The 27,755-nt window shown below is 40.3% G+C and overlaps 1 protein-coding gene and 1 pseudogene across 6 annotated transcripts in view; both read left to right on the forward strand.

The window, feature by feature from the left end:
• Positions 1-25,991, forward strand: part of IARS1 (isoleucyl-tRNA synthetase 1) — an 89,587-nt gene extending 63,596 nt beyond the window's left edge. For 2 of the 5 annotated variants that reach the window (XR_012495645.2, XR_012495644.2), the window contains 6 exons: positions 483-588; positions 16,606-16,731; positions 19,978-20,121; positions 20,766-20,918; positions 25,176-25,332; positions 25,429-25,991. Coding sequence is in view for 3 of the 5 variants with exons in the window: in XM_019713838.3 (XP_019569397.1) it covers positions 483-588; positions 16,606-16,731; positions 19,978-20,121; positions 20,766-20,918; positions 25,429-25,511 (612 nt within the window). In the remaining 2 variants the exon portion in view is untranslated. Of the gene's footprint in view, positions 1-482; positions 589-16,605; positions 16,732-19,977; positions 20,154-20,765; positions 20,919-25,175; positions 25,333-25,428 lie in introns of those variants that run through there. The other 3 variants (XM_019713838.3, XM_019713835.3, XM_019713840.3) reach the window with 2 other exon arrangements.
• Positions 606-16,597, forward strand: LOC148755062 (large ribosomal subunit protein uL11 pseudogene; annotated as a pseudogene). The gene has a single exon (XR_016019273.1). The product of XR_016019273.1 is annotated as a large ribosomal subunit protein uL11 pseudogene (transcript).
• Positions 25,992-27,755: the final 1,764 nt, after the last annotated feature.

Here is a 27,755-nt window from a genome sequence, read left to right on the forward strand (position 1 = left end):
GTTAACTTTTATGGGAGTAGGTTATACATAAAATTAAAATTTCATTTCTTATTGGTACATTTTAGATGTAACTGGAAATCCGATAGCAAGACATGGCCAAAGTTGGTCATTTATAACAGGGGAAAAAATTCTATGTCAGTCAGTCATTTATTCAGTTACTTACTCCTTGTCTTGTTCCAACTTTATATGGGACAAATAAGACTGACAAGCAAGGGCTAAAAGTGACTATCTTCAAGTCACTTTTGGAGTCACTATATTCAAGTCACAAGATGGTTTCATTTTCTATTTTGCATAGTTTAAGGAAAAAACAAGGCAAAAAGAAAAATATGAGGCAAGAATTGTAGTTCTTGACTCTTACAGTGACAGAGTTTAGCTCTCAGAATTGTATAGAGCTCTTGTTCGTAGAAGAAATAGTTTCTGTGTTAGTTGGTAACACTGGTCAGATGCTGTGGTTACTCAATCTCATGTTCCCATGTGCTCAGTTAAAGGGGTCTGACCTGGAAATTACACTCACCAGAGGATCATCCAAGCCGGGCCCTGCTTGTGCATATGTCAATCTTAACATCTGTACAAATGGCAGTGAGCAAGGTAAGAGTTCCATGATTTGTACTTTATTTTTTAGTTAAACCTCTGAATATCTTAAAGGCTATGACAAAATTGGTAAAATCGGGTAACTTTTTAATTGTCATCAAAATGAACCCACAAAAGTAAATTATTGGATTTGCACTACTAGGAAGATGGAGTAGACATACTTTTCCCTATTCTTCCCTCAAAGTACAGCTAAATACCCTGCACATTATATATAAAAACCAACGTCAGAAGACTGTTTTGTACTGGTCTCCTTCTGTCAATAATCAGTGTTGTTGGTGGACCAGCCCTTTTTGTTTGTATTATGATTGCAAGACACCCTTCAGCAGTGACCATCAGGAAACTTTGAAAAGGTATAGATTTATTACTTATAAAACATGGAAATTGCACAACATATCTGAGGCCACACAGCAAGGTCGCAGTGGGGAGAGAGAGACAGAGAGAGCACGCAAGCACACACATGCACAAGCCTGAGGTTCTGCTTTTCTTGGAGTCGAGGGTAGGGGCCAAGGGTTTCACAGACTCATTCTATTGATGTCCTTAAAACATAAAAGTGGGAATTTAAAGCATGGGAAGAGAACACAACAAGTAGCCCAAATGATCAGTTATTGAAATCAGCCAAGATCTCTAAAACAAAGGAGCCTCAGTGTGTGGAGGCAGTCTGCCTTAGCCTGACTTTTTGTCTAGTAATGTGGCTATCAATGTGTTTATTGGAGATAGCTGGCTTTAAAATGGATGCCTGGTCAATCAAAGCTTAAGTCAAACACCTGCCTTTCAAAAAAGAAAGAAGGGAAGGTAGAGGAAGGTAGGTCAGGGCTTATAGTACAAAGACTCTTAAAGGTGGAGGGAAGGAGGCAGACCAGCTAGGGATTTTGGGACCAAGCAACAAAACAGCACTGTATTCTCTGGTTTTCCTTTTTGCCTCATATGTATCCCAGACTTGGAGATGAAGAAGCCAGAAATCTGAAAATGTCAATAAGCAGAGACAAAAACACCCCAGCAAAATCCTGTTCTCTGTAGACGAAGGACCAGGAGAAGGACAGCCTAGCAAGTCAGAAAGCTTTTATAAACAATACTATCCTCCAGCCAAACACGACAACAAAACCATGGCCCTAATACCACTTACACCAGCAAAGTTCAGGTGGGGAGCCTACACTTCCACCTTTGGCAGGCTGAAGAGCCTCAAGCCTTCACCGCCATGGTGGTGTCAGAGAAGACTATAGGGAGCTGGGGCTGTCATCCTGCCTGGGCGGTAAGCAGTCCCTCTGCCTAGTAGTGTCAGTGTAGATCATGTGGAGAGCCTGCACTTCCATCCCCACCAGGCAGCAACAAAGCGTCTCTTCCCTTTGCCTTTGCCCAGTGGCAATAAGGCCACATACCCCCATCATCCTGATGAGGTGTCAGTGAAAGCCATATAGGGAGCAATAAGGAGGCACTCCATCTCTTCACACCTAGAAAAGTATCAGTGGAGGCCTAGAGAAGTGTGAACTCAATCTTCCTCCCCCCCAAAAAATGACAAGGAGTCCTAACCTCAGTGTCAATGATAGGGAACCTGTACTTATGCTCCCACCAAACAATAATGAAGCAATGCCACCTCTCCCCTGCCAGTGTGATGTCAAACACAGTCAGCTAAAATAGAGGGTTTAAGTAAGAACCAGAGTCTCATAAAACCTAACGTGTCCGGGTTCTAAATGAAAATTACACTCATATCAAGAACCAGGAAGATCTTAAACTAAATGTAAAAAGACCATCAATACATGTGAACACCAAGATAACAGAAATATTAAAATTATCTAATGGAATATGAAGCAGCCAGAATAAAAATGCTTCACAAAACAATTGCAAACACAATGGAAACAAGGGAAACTAAAAGCCTCCTCAAAGAAATAGAAGACATAAAGAATAAGAATTTTAGAACTGAAAAATACAATACCTAAAATATAAAAACTCAGTAGATAGACTCAACAACAAAAGAGATGGTAGAAAATCCGTGGACTGAAAGAACAATAGAATTAACCCATCCTGAACAACAGAGAGTTTTTTTGTGTGTTTTTTTCCCCTTTCTTCCACCTTACCACCGACTCAAGCCATTGTTTCTCAGTCTAGTTGTGTAGGACACAGCTCCCTGGCCCATGCTGGTATTATGAGCCTTGCACTCCTCCCGGCTGAGGCAGTCAGTCACCAGTCATAGGTTGGCCACTCACAGTACCTCACGGCAGCTCTTGCAGGCTGCCAGCCACTCATGCTGAATGCTGGCTACTCACTCAGTGGCAGTGTACGGTAGCCCACGGCAGCACACAGCAGCTCACGCTGGCTGCCTGCCACTCACGCTGGCTGCCAGTCACTCATGGCAGCACAGGGGAGACCACGGCAGTGCACAGCAGCTCATGATGGTTGCTGGCCACCGGCTACTCATGGCAGCATACAGTAGGACTCAGGACCCCGCGGCAGCTCCACAGCAGCTCACGCCAATCTCCGGCTGCTCACGCCAGCCCAGCTCCAGGGAGAGCTGTTGTTCACAATCTTAGCTGTAGAGGGCACAGCTCACTGGCCCATGTGGGAATCGAGCCGGCAACCTCAGCGTTAGAAGCACGGCGCTCCAACCATCTGAGCCACAGGCTGGCTCCAACAGAGAGTTTATTAAAATAAAGCCTCAAGGATCTGTGGAATAATGTTTAATATTCTTGTCACTGAATTCTGGGGAAAAGAGAAGAAAGGACAGGACTGAAAAAGTATTCAAAGAAATAACGGCTGACAGCTTCCTAAATTTGGCAAAATATGTAGAACTAAAGATTTCAAGAAGTTGAGGGAAATGCATACAGGGTACACCCAAAAGAATCTGCATCAAGACATAGCATAGTCAAACTTCTGAGAACTTAAGGTAAAGAAAACATCTTGAAAGCTGAGAGATGTGTAACATCTAACTTACAGGGGTAAAACAATTTGAATAATACTGGATTTCTTATCAGAAACCATGGAGACCAAAAGGTAAAAGGACAACATTTCTGTACTAACTACCAAGAATTTTATATCAAGCAAAAATATCTTTCAGGATGAAAAGAAAATTTTTAAGACATTATCAGATGAAGGAACAGTAGAAGAATTTGTTGTTAGCAAGACTTTTCCTAAAGGAATAGCTCAAGGAAATTTGTAAAACAAAATTATACAAAGGGGAATTTTGGGACATCAGGACAGAAGAACAATGGAAAGAGCCAAACTATAGGTAAATTCAACAGACTTTCCTTCCCGAATTTTTAAAATTATGTTGGATAGTTGAAACAGAAATTAACATTTCTGTGCATGTGCAAGAAATATTTAAGGCATTGATAAATAGGGAAAAGCAAAGGGATGTAAAGGGAGGTAAGGTTATTACACTTCTCTGAAACTGGTAAAATGTCAAGACCAGTAGACTAGTAGTTATATATGTATAACGTACCACCTGGTGCAACCACTTAAAAAAAGCCTATACCAAATGATACATACAAAAACACTAGACAAAAATGGAGTTCTAAAATACATTCAGAAAACCCACAGGATGCTTGGAAAAATAAAACAGAACAAACAGAAAGCAGAAAAATAAGTTGGAAGACTTAAGCTTAACATCTTACTTAATTACACTAAATGTGAATGGTTTAAATTGGCAGAGTGTTAAAAACCACATTACCTGGGTTTCATATATAGCAGTCTTCATATGGGAGTCTTCATATATAACAGTATAGGTAGGTTGAAAGTAAAAGGCTAGAGAGAGATACCATGCAAACACTAATCAGAGTAAGCAGGAATTTCTATGTTCATTTCAATAATGATGATTTCATAACAAAGAAAGTCACCAATGACATTAAAGAATGATACAACTGTCAATCCACAAGGAAAATAAATGATCATAACTGTGTATGTACCTAACAGAGCTGCAAAATACATGAAACCAAAACTGATAAGTCTTAAAGGAGAATTATAGTTTGAGAATTGAATATACCTCTTTGAACAATTGATAGAACAGCTAGACAGAAAGTCAGAATCAACATTTATGGAATACCGCACCCAACAGTAGCAGAATGCACATTCTATTCAAGCTCCCACAGAACATTTATCAAAACACATTATAGCCTCGGCCTTAAAGCAAACGTCAACAAATTTAAGAGTTGAAATCATATAGTGTTATGTTCTCTGACCACCATAGAATCAACCCATAAATGTGTAAAAAAAAAAAAAAAAAAAAAAGGATAAAAGTAAAATCTACATGCACTTAGCAGTGAAACAACATACTTCTAAATAACCCATGATCTGGGAAAAAGTATCAAAGAATCATAAATAAAACTGAGTGAAAGGGAAAATGAACATATCAAATTATGTAGAGTGCAGCTAATTTATATGTCTAAGGACTAACATTAGAAGAGAAGATTCCGATGACTAGAAGAGGTCCAAGATGGCAGAGTAGATAAATGCTGTGCTTCCCTCCTCCTGAGACATTAAAATTACAACTAAATTATAGAACAAGCAACCTGGAGAACCATCAGAAGTCTGGCTGAACAGTTTTATAACTAAGAATATAAAGAAGCCACATCATCCCTGGTAGGAGAGGCAGAGACACAAAACGAGCCAGCCCCACACCTGCATACAGCAGTTGAGAGGAGGGATATCTCAGCCACAGAGTTCCCCCGCTGCCCCAAAGGAGTGAGGGACCCAACCCCATACTGGGTTCCCCAGCCTCCAAAAAAGCTGGTGATGAAAAACATTGGGGAACCCAACCATCGGGGTGAGACAGAAAGCTGCTGAAAATCCAGACGTCCTCTTAAAGGGTCTGTGCATAGACTCACTCACTTGCAGGCCCTCAGCCTGGGCTTCATCGGAGGGATGGTGACTTGGGAGGAGTCAGAGACATAAAGGGAGAGATTGAGTTGTCTGGCTTCAGGGCAAGGACTAACGGGACATTTGCCACTTTTCCTGTGTAGATAGAGTCTTCTCATGCAGCCTACACGGGGGCACCATCTTTCCGGTGTTTAGCCCTCCCCCACATGGCCAAACCTGAATCTGTACTGGTCTGATGAGCTCTGCTCACCCCACCCCGGTGACTCCCTGGAACCCCACCTCATCCTATTCGTGCAATGCCACAGGCATATTCTCAGCCGGTAGCCAGCCCTGCCCACTTCGCATTCTTTCTTGGACAACTCCCAGGAATTTTCAGTCCACAGGTGGCTGGCAGCTAGTCTCTGAGACTTACTGTGCTCTGAGACTTACTGAGTAGCTCCAGGTTCAGCACTGCCACCAAACTAGAATCTACATTAACTACCCTGTTTCCCCGAAAATAAGCCCCAATTAAGATTTCAGACAGACGGATGCACTTAGTATGTTATGACGATGTTCCAGAAGATGACATGACTGTATTTGAATAAATGTAGATTGTGGTACATGAAAAAATAAGACATCCCCTGAAAATAAACCCTAACGGAGCAAAAGTTAATATAAGACCCATCTTATTTTCAGGGAAACACCGTAGTAAACATGACTCATGCCATCCTGGTGTATCCCTGAGATTCCACCTCACCCAACTCGCATACTGCGTGAGGCTCTGTCAGCCTCTGAGCCTTGTGGGAGCTGGCAGGCAACAGCACTCCATGGGGTTCCCTGGCCTTTTTGTGTAGCTACTGGTACTAGTGGCTTCACTCAATTCACAGTGTGGCTTATCCCATACGTGCCAGCTCCAACAAAGCAACCGACCATGGATCATTTTGTACCACCTACCAGGTAGTCCTAAGTCAAGGCAGTGGCTGACCAGGGCCTGCACTGGAGCCTCTACCAAGATGCCCCAGAACCAACATACCTATCGGTTGGCTTCAGACCATAGCGGAGCATCACACAGCACCATAAGTGGCATATACAAAGGGCAGTCTCAGCAGGTACCAGAGCTTGCTGGGACAAATCCCGCTCCATGGGGTAAGCCCCCTATACAGCAGCCATGAAGCTGTGGATGTGGACAAACCCCACCACCAGTAAGCCTGAGGGTCAATCTCACATACTGACATGCCAAGAGCAACCAAGGCTCAACTATAACAGGAGGGCACATATACCCCATACAAGGAGTATGCCTTGAGCACCCATAGCAGGTGAGTAGGGAGATTGCACCACTGGACTTCATTAGCCGTCTACTACATAAGGCCACCCAACCAAGACTGGGAGACGTAGCAGTTCTACCATAGAAACAAATCCAGAGAGGCAGCCAAAAGGAGGAAACAAATATGTCCCAAATGAAAGAACAGGAGAAAACTCTAAAAAGAACTAAACAAAATGGAAGCAAGCAACCTACCAGATACACAGGTGAAAACAATGGTTATAGGATGTTCAATTAACTTAGGAAAGAACAGATGAACTTAGTGAGAACTTCAACAAAATGATAGTAGCATTAAAAAAGACAGAAACCATTTAAAAAAACCCAGAAATAAAGAATGCAGTAACTTAAATGAAGAATGCACTTCAAGGAAACACCAGCAAACTAGATGAAGCAGAGAATCAAATCAGCAATTTAGAAGACAAGGTAGCAGGCTGGCTGGCCTGGTGGCCCAAGTGGTTAGAGCACCATGCTCCTAACACCAAGGTCTCCAGTTCAATTCCCACATGAGCCAGTGAGCTGCACCCTCTAACAGCTAAGATTATGAATAACGTTTCCCTGGAGCTGGGCTACCATGAGCAGCCGGAGGTTGGCGTGGACTTCTGTGTGTTGCCGCAGGCTGCTGTGTGCTGCCAGATCGGCCGGTGGCCAGCGTGAGTGGCCAGCATGTAGTATGAGCAGCCAAGGGCTGCTGTGTGCTGCCGACTGCCTCAGCTGGGGGGAGCGCAAGGCTCATAATACCACCAGCATGGGCCAGGGAGCTGTGTCCTACACAACTAGACTGAGAAACAACGGCTTGAACCACAGTGGGGGGAGGAGGGAGGCGGAAGAAGAGAGGAAAGACAAGGTAGCAGAAAACACCCAATTGGAAGAGCAAAAAGAAAAAGAATCTCCAAACAATGAGGATAGTTTAAGAGACCTCTGGAACAACATCAAGCATAACAACATTCTCATCATAAAGCTTGCCACAAGGAGAAGAGGAAAACCAAGGTCCAAGGATTGAGAACCTATTTGAAGAAATAATGACTGAAAACTTGCCTAACTTGGCGAAAGAAATAAACATACAAGTCCAGGAAGCACAGAGAGTCCCAAACAAGATGAATTCAAAGAGGCCCATACCAAGCTACATCATAATTAAAATGGCAAAGGTTAAAGAAAGACAGTAAAGCAGCAAGAGAAAGGCAGCTAGTTACCTACAAGGGAGCTCCCATAGATTGTCAGCTGATTTCTCAACAGGAACTTTGCAGGCAAGAAATACTCAAAGTGATGGACCTACATCCAAGACTACTCTATACTACTACTCCATCAAGGCTATTATTTAAAATAGAAGGAGAGATAAAGAGTTTCTGAGACAAGAAAAAGCTAAAGGAGTTTTGTCATCACTAAAGAAGAAATGTTAAAAGGACTTCTTTAAGAAGGGAAAAACAAAAATAAAATGGCAGTACTTATGTATCTATCAATAATTGTTCTAAATGTAAAGAGAGCAAGTGCTCCGATGAAAAGACAGGGTTGTTGAATGGATAAGAAAACAAGACCCTTATATATGTTGTCTATAAGAGACCCACTTCAAATTGAAAGACACACAGACTGAAAGTAACAGGATGGAAAAGGGTATTTTATGTGAATGGAAATGGGAAAAAAGCTTGGATAGCAATACTTACATCAAACAAAAAAGACTTTAAAACAAAGGCTATAAAAAGGGATATACATAACGATAAAGGGATCGATCTAACAAGAAGACATAATCCTACTAAACATCTATGCATCCAACAGAGGAGCACCTAAATATATAAAGCAAATATTGACCAACATAAAGAGAGAGCTGGACAGTAATACAGTCATAGTAGGGGACTTTAACACCCCATTGACATCAATTAATAGACCATCTAGACAAAACTAATGAGGAAACCAGCGGCCTTAAATGACACACTAGACCAGATGAACTTAATTGATATTTTTAGAGCATTTCACCTCAAACCAGCAGAATATATATACATTCTTTTCAAGTGCACATGGAACATTTTCCAAAATAGACCATATGTTTGACCACAAAACAAGTCTCAAGAAATTTAAGAAGATCAGCACCCTTCTCTGACCATAGTGGTATGAGACTAGAAATCAGTTACAAGAAAAAAAATGAAAAACACAAACACGTGGAGGCTAAATAACATTTTACTAAGTAATGAATGGGTCAGCAGGATCAAGGGAAGATATAAAAAGATAGTTTGACAAATGACAATGAAAACACAACAACCCAAAATCGGTGGGACACAGCAAAAACAGTCCTAACGGAAATTCATAGCAATACAGGCCTACCTCAGGATAAAGAAAAGTCTCAAATATACACTTACACTTAAAGGAACTAGAAAAAGAACATCAAACAAAGCCCAGACTAAAAGCGGAAATAGAAGGAAGTTCTATTGATCAGAGTGGAAATAAGTGAAATAGAGTCTTTAAAAAGTACAAAAGATCAGTACCAAGAGCAAGTTCTTTGAAAAGATAAACAAAATGGATAAACCTTTAACGAAACTCAAAGAAAAAAGAGAGAACCCAAATAAAACAGATATGAAAGAGGAGAAATGACAACTGACACCACAGAAATACGAAATTATAAGAAAATATTACAAACAATGATATGCCAACAAGTTGGACGATCTGGAATAAATGGATAATTTCGTAGAAACATACAATTTTTCAAGACTGAGTCGAATAGAAACAAAGATCTGAACAGACTGATAACTAATAATGAAATCAAGTCATTAATCAAAAACTCCCAACAAAAAAAAGTCCTAGACCGGATGATTTCACAGGTGAATTTTAACAAACGTTCAAAGAATTGACACCTATCCTTCTGAAAACATTCCAAAAAATTGAAGAGGAGGGGAAACTCCCAAGCTCATTTTACAAAGCCATTACCCTTATTCCAAATCAAAGATGTTATAAAAAAAAAAAAAAAGAAAATTGTAGGCCAATATCCCTGGTGAACATAGATGCCAAAATCCTCAACAAAATATCAGCAAACCAAATTCAGCAATACATTGGTCTGGCCCGGTGGCTCAGGCAGTTGGAGCTCTGTGCTCCTATCTCCAAAGGCTGCCAGTTCGGTTCCCACATGGGCCAGTGGGCTCTCAACCACAAGGTTGCTGGTTTGATTCCTTGATTCCTGCAAGGGATGGTGGGCTGTGCCCCCTGCAACTAAGATTGAACATGGCACCTTGAGCTGAGCTCCCGGATGGCTCCGTTGGTTGAAGCGTGTCCTCTTTACCACAAGGTTGCTGGTTTGACACCTGCAAGGGATGCTGGGCTATGCCCCCTGCAACTAACAACTGCATCTGGACCTGGAGCTGAGCTGCACCCTCCACAACTAAGATTGAAAGGACAACAACTTGACTTGGAAAAAGTCCTGGAAGTACACACTGTTCCCCAATAAAGTCCTGTTCCCCTTCCCCAATAAAATCTTTAAAAAAAAAAAATTCAGCAATACATTAATAAGATCATACAACCATAATAAGTTGGGATTTATTCCTGGGATGTAAGGTGGTTTCAAAACCTGCAAATCAATTAACGTGATATACCACATAAACAAAATAAAAGATAAAAGTCGTATCGTCAATACATGCAGGAAAAGCACTAACCTAATCCTAAACCTTACCATAACCCTAACATTGACCCTAACCCTGACCCTGACCCTGACACTAACCCTAACACCAACCCTAACGCTAACCCTAAACCTGACCCTGAACCTGACCCTGACACTGACACTTAATCTCACTCTGACCCTGACCCTAACCCTAATCCTGACCCTGAACCTGACCCAGACACTGACCCTTAAACTCACCCTGACCCTGACCCTAACACTAAACCTAACGCTAACCCTAACCCTAACCTTATCATTGACCCTAACCATAACCCTCACCCTCACCCTAAACCTAAACCTAACCCTAACCCTAACATTGACCCTAACCCTAATCCTAAACCTAACCAAAAATCTAACCCTAACCCTAACCCTAACCCTAACATTGACCCTAACCCTGACGCTAACCCTAACCCTAATACTCACCCTAAACTTAACCCTAAACCTAACACTAACCTTAACCCTAATACTAACATTGACCCTAACCCTAACCCTAATATTGACCCTAACCCTAACCCAGACCCTAACCCTAACATTGACCCTAACCCTAACCCTGACCCTCACCCTAACATTGACCCTAACCCTAACCCTAAATCTGACACTGACCCTGAACCTAACCCTAACGCTAACCCTAACCCTAAACCTGACCCTCACCCTCACCCTCACCCTCACCCTCACCCTGAAACTGACCCTGACCCTGAATCTGAACCTGACCCTGACCCTGACCGTGACCCTGATCCTAATCCTAACGCATCCGACAAAATCCAGCATCCATTCATGATATAAACTCTCGGCAATGTGGGATAGAGGGCACATACCTCAACATAGTAAAGTTCATATACAACAAACCGATGGTTAACATACTCAATGGGGAAAAGCTAAAAGTTTTCTTAAGATCAGGAAGAAGAGAAGAATGCCCACTTTCACCACTTTTATTCAGCATAGTATTGGAAGTTCTAGCCACAGCAATCAGACAAGAAAAAGAAATAAAAGGCATCCAGAATGGAAAGGAGGAAGTAAAACGGTCATTATTTGCAGATGACATGATACTGTATATTGAGATCCTTGAAGTTTCCATCAAAAAAACTATTAGAACTGATAAATGAACAGCCATAAAAAAAGAATGAAATTTAGCCATTTGCAACAATGTGGATGGACCTGGAAGGTATTATAATAGTGACATAAGTCAGGCTGAGAAAGACAGATACCATATGATCTTACGTGTGGAATCTAAAGAACAAAATAAACAGACAAAACAGAAAACAGACTCAAATAAAGAGAACAAACCGATGGTTACCAGAGGGGAGGGCGGCTGGGGGTCTGGGTGAAAAAGGTGAAGGGGTTAAGAAATACAAATTGGTCGTTGCTTAGGGTACAGCATAGAAAACATAGTCTTTAATGTTACAACAACTTTGTACGGTGCTAGGTTGGGGCAGGGGGAAATTACTGCATAAATATATAAATATCTAGCCACTATGCTATATACCTGAAACTAATATAAAATAATATTGAATTTCAACTATAACTGGAAAAAATAAATATTTTTTAGAAAGAAAAGATTTCAAATCAATAATCTAAGGTCCAACGTCAAGAATCTCAAAACAAAATAAAATTAATTCAAAGCAAGCAGAAAGAAGGAAAATAAGAGCAGAAATCCATGCAACTGGAAATAGAAAAATAGAGAAGATGGATGAAACAAAAATGTGGTTCTTTTATAAAAATGAATAAAATCAATAAACCTCTAGCAAGACTGATATAGAACAAAAGGAGACACTAATTACCAATATCAGGAATGAAAAAGGTTATCAATACAGACTACACAAATCAAAAAGATAAATACTATCAATAACTCTCCATACCTAAATTTGACAAATTGGATGAAATGAACCAATTTCTTAAATAGCACAAACTATCTCGATTCACCCAATATGAAATCAGTAATTTCAGTACCCCCCAGCTAGTAAGGAGATTGAATTCGTAATTTAAAAACTCTCAAGAAATCTTCAGGCCCAAGATTTAGCTAGAGAATTCAACCAGGCATTTTAAAAACTTAACACCAATTTTACACAGATTCTTCCAGAAAATAAGAGAATGAACACTCCACTAACTCACTGTTTTAAGGTAGTGTTGACACTAACACCAGATACAGACAGTACCACAAAAAGAAAACTGCAGACTAATATCTCTCATAGATATCATTTAAATTGGCAGAGTGATAAAAAAAAAAAAATACATATACAAAGAATTATGTATCGTGACAAATGACTTTTCTTTTTTCAGTTATGCAAGGCTGGTTCAATATTCAAGAGCCAACATGTAATCTGCCATATTAACAGGTTAAAAGGTTGCATGATTATACCAACTGTTAACAAAAATTTTCAGAAAATTCAGCATCCATTCATGATTTTTAAAAATCTGTCAGAAAAACAGTGAGGAACTTCTCTCTATTGCAAGTCAACTTGATAATGAGCATCTACAACATAAACCTACAGCTAACATTATCCTCAGTGGGAAGAGATTGAATATTTTATACCTAAGATCGGAACCAAGGCAATGGTGCCTATTCTCAGTACTCTTACTCAGCATTGTAGTAGAAGTTCTTGCCAGTGGAATATCGCAAGAAAGAAAAATAAAAAGCATTCAAATCAGAAGGAAAGAAAAAAGCGTTCCCTGTTTAAAGATGACATGATTGTCTACATAGAAAAATCCCAAGGAATCTACAGATTGAGATGTCTCGTAGGACCCCTCCATTGATTTGCACCAGCACCAGCTGTTTCCAGGATGGTCATGTGTTCTTTTGGAGCTGTGATAATGCCTCAGGCTATATGTGGTCCCCTAAACTGCACAAATTCAATGATGTGTGACGTGTGAGCTGATCATTACATGTAACATCCTGGCCATGTTGGATGGAGGCAGTGAGGTGAACCTGTGAAATGAGTCAGTTGTTGGATGGGCAATGGATGTGCATGAGTGATGTCAACACCGCCAGGGTTCTGTGTCAGCTTCAGTCACAGGGCGGGCAGAATAAGCAGACAAAACAGATTGGGCCAAGCTCCCCCATCTGGTGGCTCCGGTACTGCACTTTTTGAGGCCAACGGACCAAACAACTGGGAAGAATAGCTCCCAACTCCAACAAGATTATTTCCCCAAGAATAGTTAGTGGTTCCCACATGCAACCATAGATTAATCATCTGCATTAAAATGATTTAATTTGGTTTATAGTTTACTATCTTGCTGAAAGCGCTCATGAGGGGAAAAAACTACAAATTATCTTTAAATTTATTTGAAAGTTTCTTTTGGCAAGTTTTGTATGTCTTTTTGGTTCAAGCATTAATTGGGGAATTTTGTTTCCAAAGTAATTGAGTACAATCATATTGCTTATATAATAAAACTTTAATAAAATTAACACGATATAAGATATACAAAAATCTAATTTTTGTATACTAGCAATGAGCACATGGAAAATGAAATTTAAAATGTAATACCATTTATAGTTGCCCAAATAAAGGACACATAAGTATAAATATAAGAAAACACGTAACAGGACTTTTATGCCAAAAGATCTAAATAAATGGAGAGATGCTCCATGGAAAGTTCAGTACAGGAAACACATCAGTTCTCCCCAAATTAATATACATGTTTAACTCAATTCCTATCTAATCTCAGCAATATTTTTTGTAGCTATAGACAAAATTATTCTAAAATTTATCTGGTAAGGTAAAGGAAATAAAATAGCTAAAACAATTTTGAAAAATAAGGACATAATGAGAGAAATCACTCTACCCAATTTCAAGACATATCTGAAGACTCTGTGGCATCAACATAGAATAGACATTTAGATCAGTGTCACAGATAAAGAACACAGAAATAGACCCACAAAATGTGGCCAAATTCTTTTTGAGAAAGAAGCAAAAGCATTTCAATTGAGGAGTCTTTTCATTGTATGACACTAGAGCAATTAGATACCCATACACACACACAAAAAAAATGTCCTTCACCTAATTTTTACTCTTCATACAAAAATTGGCACAAAATGGATCACAGACTTAAATGCAAAATATTAAAATGTAAAACATTTAGAAGGAAATAGGAGAAAATCTTTAGGATTTAGCACTAGTCAAAGAGTTTTTAAGACTTGACACCAAAACCCATTCCATGAAAAGAAAAACTGATAAATTGAACTTCACCAAAATTAAAAATCCTGCTTTGTAAATGATCGTGTAAAGGATGAAAAAACAGTTTTCGGCTTTCAGCGCAGAGGAGGCCACGGTGCAACTTTCTTTGGTCACCCCGAATCCAGGTTCATCCAACACCAGCTGCCTCCATCATGCCACCGACATTCAACCCCAACGAGATCAAAGTCGTATATCTGAGGTGCACTGGTGGGGAAGTCGGTGCCAGGTCTGCCCTGGTCCCCAAGATCGGCCCCCTAGGTCTGTCTCCAAAAAAGGTTGGTGATGACATCGCCAAAGCAACCGGTGATTGGAAGAGTCTGAGGATCACAGTGAAACTGACCATTCAGAAATGACAGGCCCAAATTGAAGTGGTACCTTCTGCCTCTGCTCTGATCATCAAAGCGCTCAAAGAACCGCCAAGAGACAGAAAGAAGCAAAAAAACATTAAGCAAAGTGGGAATATCCCTTTTGATGAGATTGTCAACATTGCCCGACAGATGCGGCACCGATCTTTAGCTAGAGAATTCTCTGGAACCAGTCTTAGGGACTGCCCAGCTTGTGGGCTGCAATGTTGATGGCCGCCACCCTCATGACATCAACAGTGGTGCAGTGGAATGCCCAGCTAGTTAAGACTACAAAGGAAAACATTTCAATTTAAGATCGTTTGGCAACCAGTGGGGGGACAAAAAGGGTGAAATGAAAAAACAAAATACAGACAAGGAGATCTTTGCAAACTGCATATCCAACAAAGGTAGTATCTAGGATATATAAAGAACTCACAAAACCCAACAGTGAAAAGAAAATCCTGTTAGAAAATGGGAAAGGCATGAATAGACATTTACCACAGAGAATAAACAGATGACAGGCAAGCACATGAAAATATGCAACATCATTAGTCATTAGGGAAATACAAATTAAAATTACAATGAGATCACTACACACCTATCAAAATGGCTAAAATAAAAAGTAGTAACAATACCAAATGCTGGTGAGTATGTAGAGAAACTGGATCTCCCATATATATTACTGCTAGAAATGTAAAATGGGACAGCCACTCTGGAAAACATTTAGCAGTTTCTTTAAAAACTAAACATGTGCTTTCCACAGTGGTCCAGCAGCTGCACTTCTGGTTATTTAGTCCAGAGAAATGAAAGTTTATGTTCACCAGGAAACCTCTACCCAAATGTTTATAGTAGCTGCATTCATAATAGCCAACAACTGTACACAAGTGATGTTCTTCACAGGTGATGTTTGAACGAACTGTGGTGCATTCACACCATGGAACACAGCTCAGCAATAAAAGGGAACAAACCTTTTATTAACGTAACCCCGTGGGTAAATCTTTACAGATTTATTCTGAGTGAAAAAAAGTCCATTGCAGAACGGTATATACTGTATGATTCCACATACATAACAGTTTTGAAATGAGAAAATTATAGAAATAGAGAATAGATTGTTTGCTAGAGGCTAAATAAGGAGTAGGGGCAGGAGGGAATTAGGTGTGGATTATAAAGGCAACACGAGTCTTGGGATCAGACTGCTCAGTCTTGACTACGTCAATGTCAATACCCTGGTTGTGATATTGTACTATACTTTTTACAGGATGTTAATTGGGGTAAACTGGGCAAGGGGCCCAGGAAATCTCCATTATTATTATTATTATTATTATTATTATTATTATAACTGCATGTGACTGTGACTCTTTAATGAAATCTCAAAATAAAATGTTTAAATCAATAAAGTAAATATCTGTGGTTAAATCTAAGGTATATGATAAATCAATATCAAGGGTCATTTGAAGGTATTATTTTTAAATTAGATAATATTTTTGACTGCTGAACTCTAGGGATTTATAAATGGTGCAAAATGAAAACTGAGGGTCACAAAGACAAAAGTTTGAATTGAGAAGATTGCCCGATGGGTTCTATGCCTGAACTCATCTACCCAGGATTGCCGAAGCACACACTGAGAGCACTTAGAAAGCCATAGTATATACTTAGAAAGCCGAGCTTGAGCACCCAGTTTCCCTTCACTTGTTACTCCAATTTAACTTTTTTCTTCCGTTGTACTTAAATATAAGTGACAAATATGTGACTTTTTAGGTGGCGTATTGCTTCTGGAAAATCCAAAAGGCGATAATAGGTTGGACCTTTTAAAGCTGAAGAGTGTTGTTACTAGCATTTTTGGTGTGAATGATGCAGAGCTGGCTGTCTTCCATGGTGAAACAGGTATGTGAGAAGTTGCAGGACACCCATGGCCTTTGACACGAGGCGGACTTGTGAATATGGTAATTTGATAGCAGTTATGCCCCACAGCCTTTGCCTTCCTGCTGAGTGTGCATCAGCGCACTGTCTCTGCACCTTTGCACTGTGTGACACAGCTGAAAGCACACTGGGCTTATTAGGAGGCGAAAGCTCCAATCCTACCCTCTCACCTCCTAGCCATGTGATGGGTTCTGGGCTTCAGAGACTTTCTTGGTGAGTTTTAACTTTATTAAACTTAGTGCCTGCATCTTGCTAAATCCAGATTCTCAGTAAGGTAAGCCTAAATAAAATTTTTAAAAATTGTAAGTACATTCTTTCCCCATCATGGGTTAAAATGTGAGACACATCTTGCAAAAAAAAAAAAAAAAAAAAAGACATGTTGGAGTCCTTACCCCAGTACCACTAAATGTGGCCTTCTTTAGAAATAGGGTCATTGCAGAGTTAAGGTGAGGTAAGGTGAGCCCTGCTCCAACATGACTGGTGTCCTTATAAGAAGACAGCCATGTGAAGACATGGACACACAAGGAAAACACCGTGTGATGACAGGCAGACTGGAATTGCACAGCTGCAAGCAGAGAAACACTAAAGGTTGCTGGGAACCTCCCGTAGCTAGGGAGAGGAAAGGAAGGGTCCACCCGCAGGTTTCAGAAGGGAACATGGCTCTACTAACAACTTGATTTCAGACACTAGCCTCTGAAACTGAAACAATACATTTCTGTTGCTTTAAGACCCCTAGTTTACAATTCTTACAGCAGCTCTAGGAAAGTAATACACTCATCTTATGAATCCAAATGTTCATTTTCAGAAACTTTTAAATAGAGAAAATAAAAATGGCCAATAAAGGAATACCTGCTGAACCTCAATAGTAAAAACCACAGGGAGGTACTATTACTTGCCACCAGATTGGCCAAAACTAGGAAAATTTTTCAGTATTAAATGTTGTCGGGGGTATTATGTAAGAGGAACTCTAATTCACTGCTCGATTGTAAATTGTTAGAACCACCATAGAAAACCATACGCTATCGTACCCGTTAACGGGTGAAGAAGGGAAGCAAACGTGATGTGGGAGAAACCAGGGAAGCAGAGGTCTGGAGGAGGGTGCTTAGTTGGAGGATCTGGCCAGGATCCTCCCAGGGGAGCTGGTTTGTAAATCAGTGGAAGGTTTGGGTCTCCACCTGAAGTCGCTGTCGGATGAGAAAGAGGGGACATCAAGGGCAGACTGGAAGTCATACCTGTCTGGCCACATCTAACACCCACCGTCAGGACATGCAGAAGTAGCTCTGCATGGTAACTGCTCGTGCACCTGGCCCAGGAGTCGGAAGAGCACAGAACGTGTATGGGCTGCTTGCTGGCCCCTCTGACCCCCTGAGTAACAGCCTGTGAAGGCTGCATGGTGCCAGGACCCCACATTGACCTTTTGAACATAATGGTTGTAACTAAACTGCCTTCCAAATCCTGTGCACCTTTCTCTATGGTCACCTCTAACCCAACCCAACAAGGTCAGTCAGAAAGTTCTGGGAAACTTCTAGCTTAGCTAAGTTAACAGTAAAACTATTACAGTCCACTCCTTGTGATTTTGGCATCTATACTAGGCTCTGTAAACTATATCTAACTTACAGATAGGACCATCATAAAATAAAAAAATTCTTTCAACTGAAAACATGTTACCCATGTTTGGCTAACTTGTTACCCAAAACTTCATAAAAAGTCACCTTACCCATCTTTAGGTGACGTTGATTTCTAGCCTGAGTTACATTTTCCCCATTACTGTCCTTTACTGATAATGTAGTTAACTTCTGTTAATATGTTTTATGCTATGTGGTAGGAAAGTAAGAGAGTAGAAAAATAAGAATTGGTGTTAAATACACAAATATATTATCTAAATAAGAAGTCATAACCATTACAATCTCAATTCTGTAACTGAACACGTGGTCAAAGTTTTCATCCATTATGCACCATATGTGGGTCTCTGATTTAGAGCGGGGGTCAGCAAACTTTCTCAAAGGGAATGTAAATATTTTAGACTAGGAGCTATAGCTGCCATTAAAGTGCAAAAGCAGCCATGAGCATATATTTCTAAAAATGTAAAAAACAAAAATGATCAAGGCTGTTTTATTAAAACTATTTGTATAAACAGGCAACCAGCCAGGGACCATATTCTGCCTATCCCAGGTTTAAAGTGTAAAGGGTATCCAGCCCTGCAAACTGTTGCTGCCTAGGTGGTCCTGAAACAGACTTTAAAATACCATTCCACCATTTTTCTAGCTCTTTCATGATGGGGAACAGGGTATTGCCAGTGAATTCCCTGAACACACACATTGCCACACCTCATTTGCTGAAAAAACGAGTTCCTCGGGCAAAAGCAATGCTGTGTGAGATGCCAGACATTCCCTAAGTCCATGGATAATGGGTTTGATAGAAGCATTGCAGGCAACAAAGACCAACCAAAACAGATGTCTATTCCCATAAGAGCAAAGCACTGCCTTTTCCATGATGGAAGTGGCCCAGTAACCAATCTGCCAGCAGGTGCCCTCATTCTCCCTGGCAATCATACGATACGGTAGGTGGGATGCACTGTGCAACCAGCAAAATCAGCCTTCAGAGTGGAAGTCGAGTTCCTTGAGCCCTGTATGACCCCCTCACAGCCAGAGCAGCCCCTGTGTTTGTCGGTCCATTGGGCAAGGACTTCCAAAAATGGGTCATACTGTCTACCTGGTTTTTAGGATCCTCATTCACAGTCTGCCCATTTGGAGCAATCTGTCCACATACCTTTACCCTGACTTCCTTGTCACCAGTTTTTCAATTCTGTTCGAAGTCCCTGGTCATTCCTAATCAGTCAAACCATTAGGCACTGCCCACGGATCAGTGTAGATCCATTCCCTGACCATCTCACCTGAGCATCATGAACAGCTTGGTGAAGGAAGCTATGCCCATTGGGGACTCCTGGCCACACTTCTTCAGGGCCGCCCATTCAATGGTGTAGCATATTGTGTAGAACCATTCACACAGCTCTGTCAGCTGGTGAGTTCTCAGGAAGCCTGATTTTATAGAAAAGGCAATGTCTTTTGATAAACAATTAAGTGGAAAGAATCCCTGTAAAGATGGATATATGATAGTTTAATAATTAAATAGGAAAAAGTGAATGACTTCAGCTCTGAACTATCCACCCCTGAAAGAATGATTTCTTATTATTGTTTTTGTTATTTTTAGAAATAGAAAGCCAAACCAACTTACTGAGTCTTAGTGGAAAAACACTGTGTGTGACTGCAGGATCAGCTCCCTGTCTGATTGCTGGTCCTAGTACTCTTCTTTGTCAGTATATCAATCTACAGCTCCTGAACACAAACCCGCAAGGTGCGTGCCTCTGCTGTGAACACCTTCGGCAGGTGGGTTGTGGGTGCTGGGCATTAAGGCTTACTTGAATATTCAATCTCTCTGTTTTATGTGGACTTTTCAGGTTGGCATCATTGTAGTGATTTAAGTCCCACCCTGCGTTAGTGGCACACAAGGGCTTGTTTCCTTTGGCGTATTTATGTAGGAACATTTGACTTGGTGAGGAAATGAGATAAATTGGTTAGGTAAAGTTACAGCTAAATGAAGCTGAATAGTTTAAATGCCAAAACTTTTTAATTTTGCCTTATTTTCTTTCTTGGAAAATGTTTTGAAAACTGTTATTTTTCTCTTGTTATTTTGGGGTCCTCATTGTACACATTTGTTACCAAAGCCTCGGGTTCTTCATTTGACTGTTTACTGAATATCTGTTCCCCAAGCTGCTGGGCTTTTTCTGCTGGTTGGTTTTTCTTTTTCCCCGTCCCCCTCTCCCTCTGTGAGATGTTTAAGGCTGTTTCTGGAAACTGTACAGCTGTCCCACTCCACTCGTGCTCTTAAACCTACTGCTGCTGGCTTTCCAAGCCTTCAGCAGTCACCACCTCCATTAGAGCTCCAGTACCTAGAGGTGAATGCTCAGGATTTAATCCAGTTTGTTCTTTCTTCTGCAGAGGGTTTAATGGGAACAGTGGGTACTCTCCTCCTTGAAAACCCACTTGGGCAGAATGGACTTACCTACCAAGGTCTTCAGAATGAAGCAGCCAAGCTGTTTGGCCTTCGCAGCAGGAAGCTAAAGCTGTTTCTGAATGAGACTCAGATGGATGGTGAGATAGTAGAACATGCCACATTTTTGTTTTGTCTGTTTTTCTTTTGTTGAAAATAGGTTTGATACCACTGACCAATTGTAGATTATGTGTGTGAAAGGTGGTGCTAGTATTGTCTTTTTTTTTTTTTTTTTCGCTTTCTCCAGAAATTAGCCATAATATAATCTTTATAAATATAGTATTTAAAAGGATGATTACTTTTTGCTTTAGAAATAATCTAAAAATTATATTGGTGTGCTATTAAAAATCCCTGTTTCTAGAAAAATTAGCATATTTGCAGATCCTAAATTGTTCTCTTTGAATCAAAATGATAACACTGTTGTAAAATAACAGCTTGCAGGAAACTTATAACACATTGTGCCTCCTCCTTTACAGTTTATAAAGCAGTCTCACATGCATTTTCTCAATGAGTTGCATAAGAATGTGAAGAGCTAGGCCATCAGTTGACATACTCCCCATCCACTGATTCAGAAGATAGATTCAGGACGATGGCTTGCACAGGCACAGGCCAGTGTCTGCAAGGAAATGTTCTCTCTCTCATACCCCACTTTGCATCATCCACTTCTGTGGTATCAGCGTCCATGCTGTCCTGACAACTTCTCTATTGATATCTGAGCCCTCCCCTCTAAGTTCTGCTCTATAATCCGTATTGCACATCGGGCATGTTCGCTTTAATGTTGCTGTCATTGAAATCATTTCCCCAAAGTTTCCAGTGGTGTCTGTTTTTTCTCTTTATAGCCATCCTTATCATCCCAACTCAAAACCTTTTACCATTCCATGTTTTTATTTATACAGTCTTATAGCCTGGGATTTATTGGACTTTCAGAATCAGGGTTTGTGTTGTCTTCTAGCACTGGTGGAAAACTGCCTGGCCTTATCTTTTCCAGAGTTACCTCTTACCTTTGATTTTCTGCAGTTTGAATATGATATGCTTGCGTATAAGGCATTCTTCATTTTTGTTACACTGTTTTGATTTCTGAAATGTCCTTTATTTCCATTCTTTCAGCTGTAATCCCGTTATCATACAGGGCTCCGTGTGATGTCCTGGTAGGGTGTGGAGGGAGGGGAAGTGGGAATGTATCTATAATTTTATGATTAGGTCTCACTCAGTCTTCAGTGAGCCTGTGGCTCTGGGCTGTGACCTTCACAGGTGTTTCTCAGCTTTTTAATTTTTTTTCTCCTTAGGTGAGAAAGGAAGGCTATAAGGGGCTAGAGTTGGGTATTCCCCTTCCCCTGGGTCAGTTAGGCTCTGATTTTTAAAAAAATTAAAATAATAAAATGTAATTATTCATAAGGAAGGACTTCCACCATTTTGCAGGGATTCTTTTCTGAAAGTCTTATACCTTTTTTGTCCCTCATTTCCTTCATTCACTGACACCTTTTGTGTGTATTTGATTTTTTGTAGTATACCATTTTGATTCTCTTCTCACTTCCTTTTGTGTATTTTTTTAGATATTTTCTTAGTGTTTACTATGGAGATTACAGTTGACATTCTAATTTATAACAATCTCGTTTGAATTAATAATATCAATTTAACTTATAAAAACTCTGCTCCTATTCATCTCTGCCCATTTATATTCTTGTCAGAAATTACATCTTTATACATAAATATAAATTTTTAATTGTGTTTTATGTTTATTAAATTATGTACAAAACAAAAACTGGAGCTACAAACCAAAAATGCAGTAACCATTCACATAGTTATGAGTCACTGTCTAGCGTCCTTGCATTTCAACTTGCAAGCTTTTTGTTGCTTTGTTTGGGAGTGTTTTAATCACTCCTTAATTTTTGAAAAATACTTTTGCCAGATAGAGAATTCTGTGTTGATAGTTTTTTCTTTCAGCACTTTAAATATGTTATCCCATTGCCTTCTGGCTTCCATGTTTTCTGATTAGAAATAGGTTGTTAATATTACTGAATATCCCTGTTACGTTGCTTCTTTTTCACTGTTTTCAAGATTTGGTCATGATTTCTTCAGATATTCTTTCTACCTTTTTCTTTCTTATACTTCTGAAACTCCCATAATGTATTGTATGTTGATCCACTTGACTGGATGATTTCAGATGTCCTATCTTTAGGCTCACTGATTCTTCTGCCTGCTTAAATACACTGTTTAGCTCCTCTAGTGAATTGGTTTCATTTATAGTACTTTTCAACTCCAGAATCTCTATTTGGTTCTTTTTTATAGTTTCTCTTTATTGATATTCTTAATTTATTGATACTTGTTTCCATGGTTTTCTTTTAATTCTTTGTGGTTTCCATTGGCCTTTCCATTGGTCTGTGGTTTTCCATTTAAGAGGGTTGTTTTAGAGTGTTCGCAAGTTCAAGTATTTGTACTTCCTCAGGGACAGATACTATCAATTTATTTTTTCCTGTGAATGGGCCATACTTTCCTTTGTCTGCCTTGTGATTTGTTGTTATTGTTGTTGTTGTTGTCGAAAACTGGACATTTGAATACTATACTGTGGTAACTCTGGAAATCAGTTTCTCCCCCTCCCTAGAATTTGCTGGTTTTGATATTTAAAGGCTATAATCGTTCATTTGTTTTATGACTTTTCCCAATGATTTTTTGCAAAGACTGTAATCCTGCTTGTCTATAGTCACTGAAGTCTCTGTTCCTTTAGCTTGTATCCAGCTACTGTTTGATAGAGATTTTTTTGACCTCCAGGAGCTTCAAGTTTAAAAACAGAATACCTGCCTCTCCCAATCTGCGGATTGGCTCCGTGTGGGTCACTCCATCAGCACAACCAGGCTGTTTACAACTCTGCTTCAGCCTTCATGTCCTGTTTGCACTGAGCCTGAGGAGCAGCCAGATTTGGCCAGAAAAGCCTTTACCTTTTTCAGTATTCAAAGCTTTGGGTCTTCTCAGGTCTTTTCTGTATATGCATCCTGGCCTGGGCGATTTTTAATGCCCTAATTGTCCACAGAAACTCTCCTGCTTTTCCTCCCAGGCCTCACGCAATCTATGTATATTTCAATCATAATCTTTTGCCAACACAGCTGTGAGCTTTTTATTTGCCTTACATTATTTTTAAGCAATACCTACCACTTTCTGCTCTGAGTGAGTTCCAAGTTAGGCAAAACAAAGATAAGCTCCTTATGTAAGCATTTCATGTAGCCCCCAGACAGGTTAGAATAGTAACACAGTATTGTCGCTCTATTCCTCCTGGAACTATGTGCCAGGGTCCCATGCGGGGAAGATGGGCTGCTGTCTTTAGGCCCACCGCCAAGCAAGGAAGCAGCCTGACACACAAGCTGGTATCTTTAGCCTCATTTTCACTGTATTTTTCCTCTGAAAATTGCCTTTCATAAAATGTTAATAATTTGGTAAATTAGAAGGATCACATAAGGCTTACAGTTTTAAAAACTCACTGATGCCTTCTTGCTTATTCCACTAGATTCTAAATATCATCTCCAGATCCTGTAGTTAATCTATTAAGAAGGTAGCATTGAGAATATTTTTACAGTCAATATTCCTGCCAGGAAGGACCCATTTCTGGAGAAAGTTGATCCTTTCCTTTGAATTTAGATCTCACTAGAAGCAAAATGCCCCACACTAGGTAATGAATTTTTTTTCTTTTCTCATTCCCTCTCCCTTTTTGAGTTTTTATATATTCAACTGCATTTGCTTTATGCTTTGGATACTCAAATTTTTTACCTTTGGCCATATTGCCTCCCATATTCTTTGACATGAGCCCTTCAGTCTTGGAAAAGATCTTGTTTTCTGGCATCACAAGATGTCCTAGTCTTACCATGTACTCTTACTTCCCCAGACCTAGAAATGGCTGTTCTTCCTGTTACAGGAACCACAAATCGGGGCTACTGGCTTGGCTTTATGTCTAAGCCTTTTCTGTAAACATAGGAAATATCTGTGTGGTGGTATGGAGTGAGGGGTTATGGGGACATCTTGGGCAATACCGAGTTAGTTTGGTTGAGGGCACAGTGCTCCATAAGTCTGACCAAGACTTCTAATCCCAACTGTAAGAGGTTAGGGTCCAACTACAGCCTCAAAGGGAAGGGTCCACACAAGGCCACTGTCTCTTCTGGTACTAACTGCAAATTCAGAGGGTTTTTCAAAACCACTCTCAGGTTTGGTAATTTGCTAACACATTTCACAGAACTTACTGTGAGCTATTGCATTCACAACTACATTTATTACAGGGAAAGGATAAAGGTAGAACGAGGCAAATGAATAGATATTCAGGACCAAATCTGGGAGGGGTCCAAACACAGAGCTTCAGTTGTTTTCTCTCCAAGGAGTCCTGGCCCTGATGCATATCAGTATGTAGTATGTGACCAACCAGAGAAGTTTGCCCGAGCCTTGGCGTCCAGTTTGTATTGAGCCCTCGTTATGTAGGCATGATTGACTCATTAGATTCCCCAGGAGCTGGGACAAAGGTCACACCTCTCTAAGGTGAGGCCAAATTCATTGCTACTTGGGCAGTTAACATTTTTTAAATATCCAGAATAGGTAGAAAATTTATTATTTTTTAACTTCCTTCTATTCCAGAAATTACAGAGGAAATTCCCATGAAGACTTTGAACGCGAAGACTGTGTATATTTCTGTATTACCGACAACAGCTGACTTCTAACATTCAGTTATCAGTGTCGTTAGTCAGCCTTTTCCTGGCGTGTACCTGTCCCTACAAACACACACACACACACACACACACACACATACACACACACACAGAAGATATTTCCTTCAGGTGCATGTACAAGCATAATATTCCGTTTTTGGTCTGAATATGAAATGGGATTGATTCAACAAGTGGCTTGACACCTCACAGTAATATTCACACTTAACCTAAACACCTATGCAGTCATGTTTGATAGAGGTTACAGTGTTACCTCAGCATTACAGAGTTCATTTCTCTGCTTAAACTCTTAAGTATAGAAGGTAGAAGTGATTTAAATGGCATGGTATATATAATTCTATGGTCTTTTAAAACTTAAATATAAGACCTCTTGAAGGAATGGACACTGTTATATATATTTCAGCTACCTGGATTTTCCTGGGTAATTTGATGGAATAGTAAATCATAACAATAAACATGCTTTCTCTCAGATAATAGATGTATTAAAAGTAATTCATTCTCTCATAGTTTAATGAAACTTGAAATTTATAATCTTTAAAGAACACAGAAACTTCATGGTGACTTCTGTATTAAAACATGGACTAAAACATCTCATTTTACTCCTTCCCAAAATCCTGTGTGGCAAAGAAGCAGATGCCAAGACAAAATTAGATATTCAAGAATTCACTGGGGGAAATATACATGAGGAGTAAAGAGAAGGAGCAAGAATAGAGGGTGCCTGCAGACTACAATTTAGGTCTGGCACCTGGGAAAAGATGAGAGGAAGATTAATTAGAAACAGCCTAGAGTGCAGTGCAACTTTCAGAAAATCTTGGTCAGGTCAATCAAGAGTCCCAGGACTAGGATTCCTTTTAGAAAGAGTCCAGAGTTGGGTATAAATGACCTGTCTTTGTACTGCTGCATTGTTTAGTCAGTGGCTTGGCGCAGCCCCAGGTAGGCGTGGTCTCAGCACGAACGCCTTGGTGGATCTGAATGTGTAGTGGCTGGAAGCTTTCAACCAGCTATGCTTCTTGCATCATGTTCCCCTAAGGGGAAATCTGCGTGGTGCATCTCTCTGGATGCTACAATAACTATTCAAATCCAAACCCACAAGGTTGGAAGAAACAAAACAAAATAATAAATGTTGACAAGGATGCAGAGAAATTCGAACCCTTGTGCACTGTAGGTGGGGATGTAAAATGGTACAGTCACTGTGGGAAACAGTATGGAGGTTCCTAAAAAAATTAAATATGGGGCGGGGGCGGCCTGGTGGCTCAGGCGGTTGGAGCTCCATGCTCCTAACTCCGAAGGCTGCTGGTTCGATTCCCATATGGGCCAGTGGGCTCTCAACCACAAGGTTGCCGGTTCAACTCCTCGAGTCCCACAAGGGATGGTGGGCTGCACCCCCTGCAACTAGCAACAGCAACTGGACCTGGAGCTGAGCTGCACCCTCCACAACTAAGATTGAAAGGACAACAACTTGACTTGGAAAAAAGTCCTGGAAGTACACACTGTTCCCCAATAAAGTCCTGTTCCCCTTCCCCAATAAAATCTTTAAAAATAAATAAATATAGGGGCAGTCGGATGGCTCGGTTGGTTAGAGCATGACCTCTTAACAACAGTGTTGCCAGTTGAATTCCCACATGGGCCAGTGAGCTGCGCCCTCCACAACTAGATTAAAGACAACAAGCTACTGCTGAGCTGCCGGAGGGGCAGCCGGATGGCTCAGTTGGTTAAAGCGCGAGCTCTGAACAACAGAGTTGCTGGTTCAATTCCTGCATGGGATGGTGGGCTGCACGTCCCTACAACTAAAGATTGAAAATGGTGACTGGACTGGACTTGGAGCTGAGCTGCGCCCTCCACAACTAGATTAAAGGACAACGACTTGACTTGGAGCTGATGGGCCCTGGAAAAACACACTGTTCCCCAACATTCCCCAATTGAAAAAAAAAAAAAAAGGAAAGGAAATAAAAAAAGATACTCCTATGTCCAATTAAAAAAAAAAAAGTTAAATATAGAACAACCTTACGATCCAGCAATTCCACTTCTGGGTATATACTCTAAAGCACTGAAAGCAGAGTTTGAAGAGCTATTTCCACACCCAAGTTCATTATAGCATTGTTCACAGCAGCCAAGTGATAGAGCAATCCAAACGTCCATTGCGGGATACATGGATACATGGGTGAAGAAAATGGGGTCTATATATGCAATTGAATATTATTCAGTCTTTAGAAAGAAGGATGAACTTTAAGGACATTA

This window comes from Rhinolophus sinicus, chromosome 16 (assembly GCF_057876585.1).
Source record: "Rhinolophus sinicus isolate RSI-liver-muscle chromosome 16, RSI-T2T, whole genome shotgun sequence".
Lineage (NCBI taxonomy): Eukaryota > Metazoa > Chordata > Mammalia > Chiroptera > Rhinolophidae > Rhinolophus > Rhinolophus sinicus.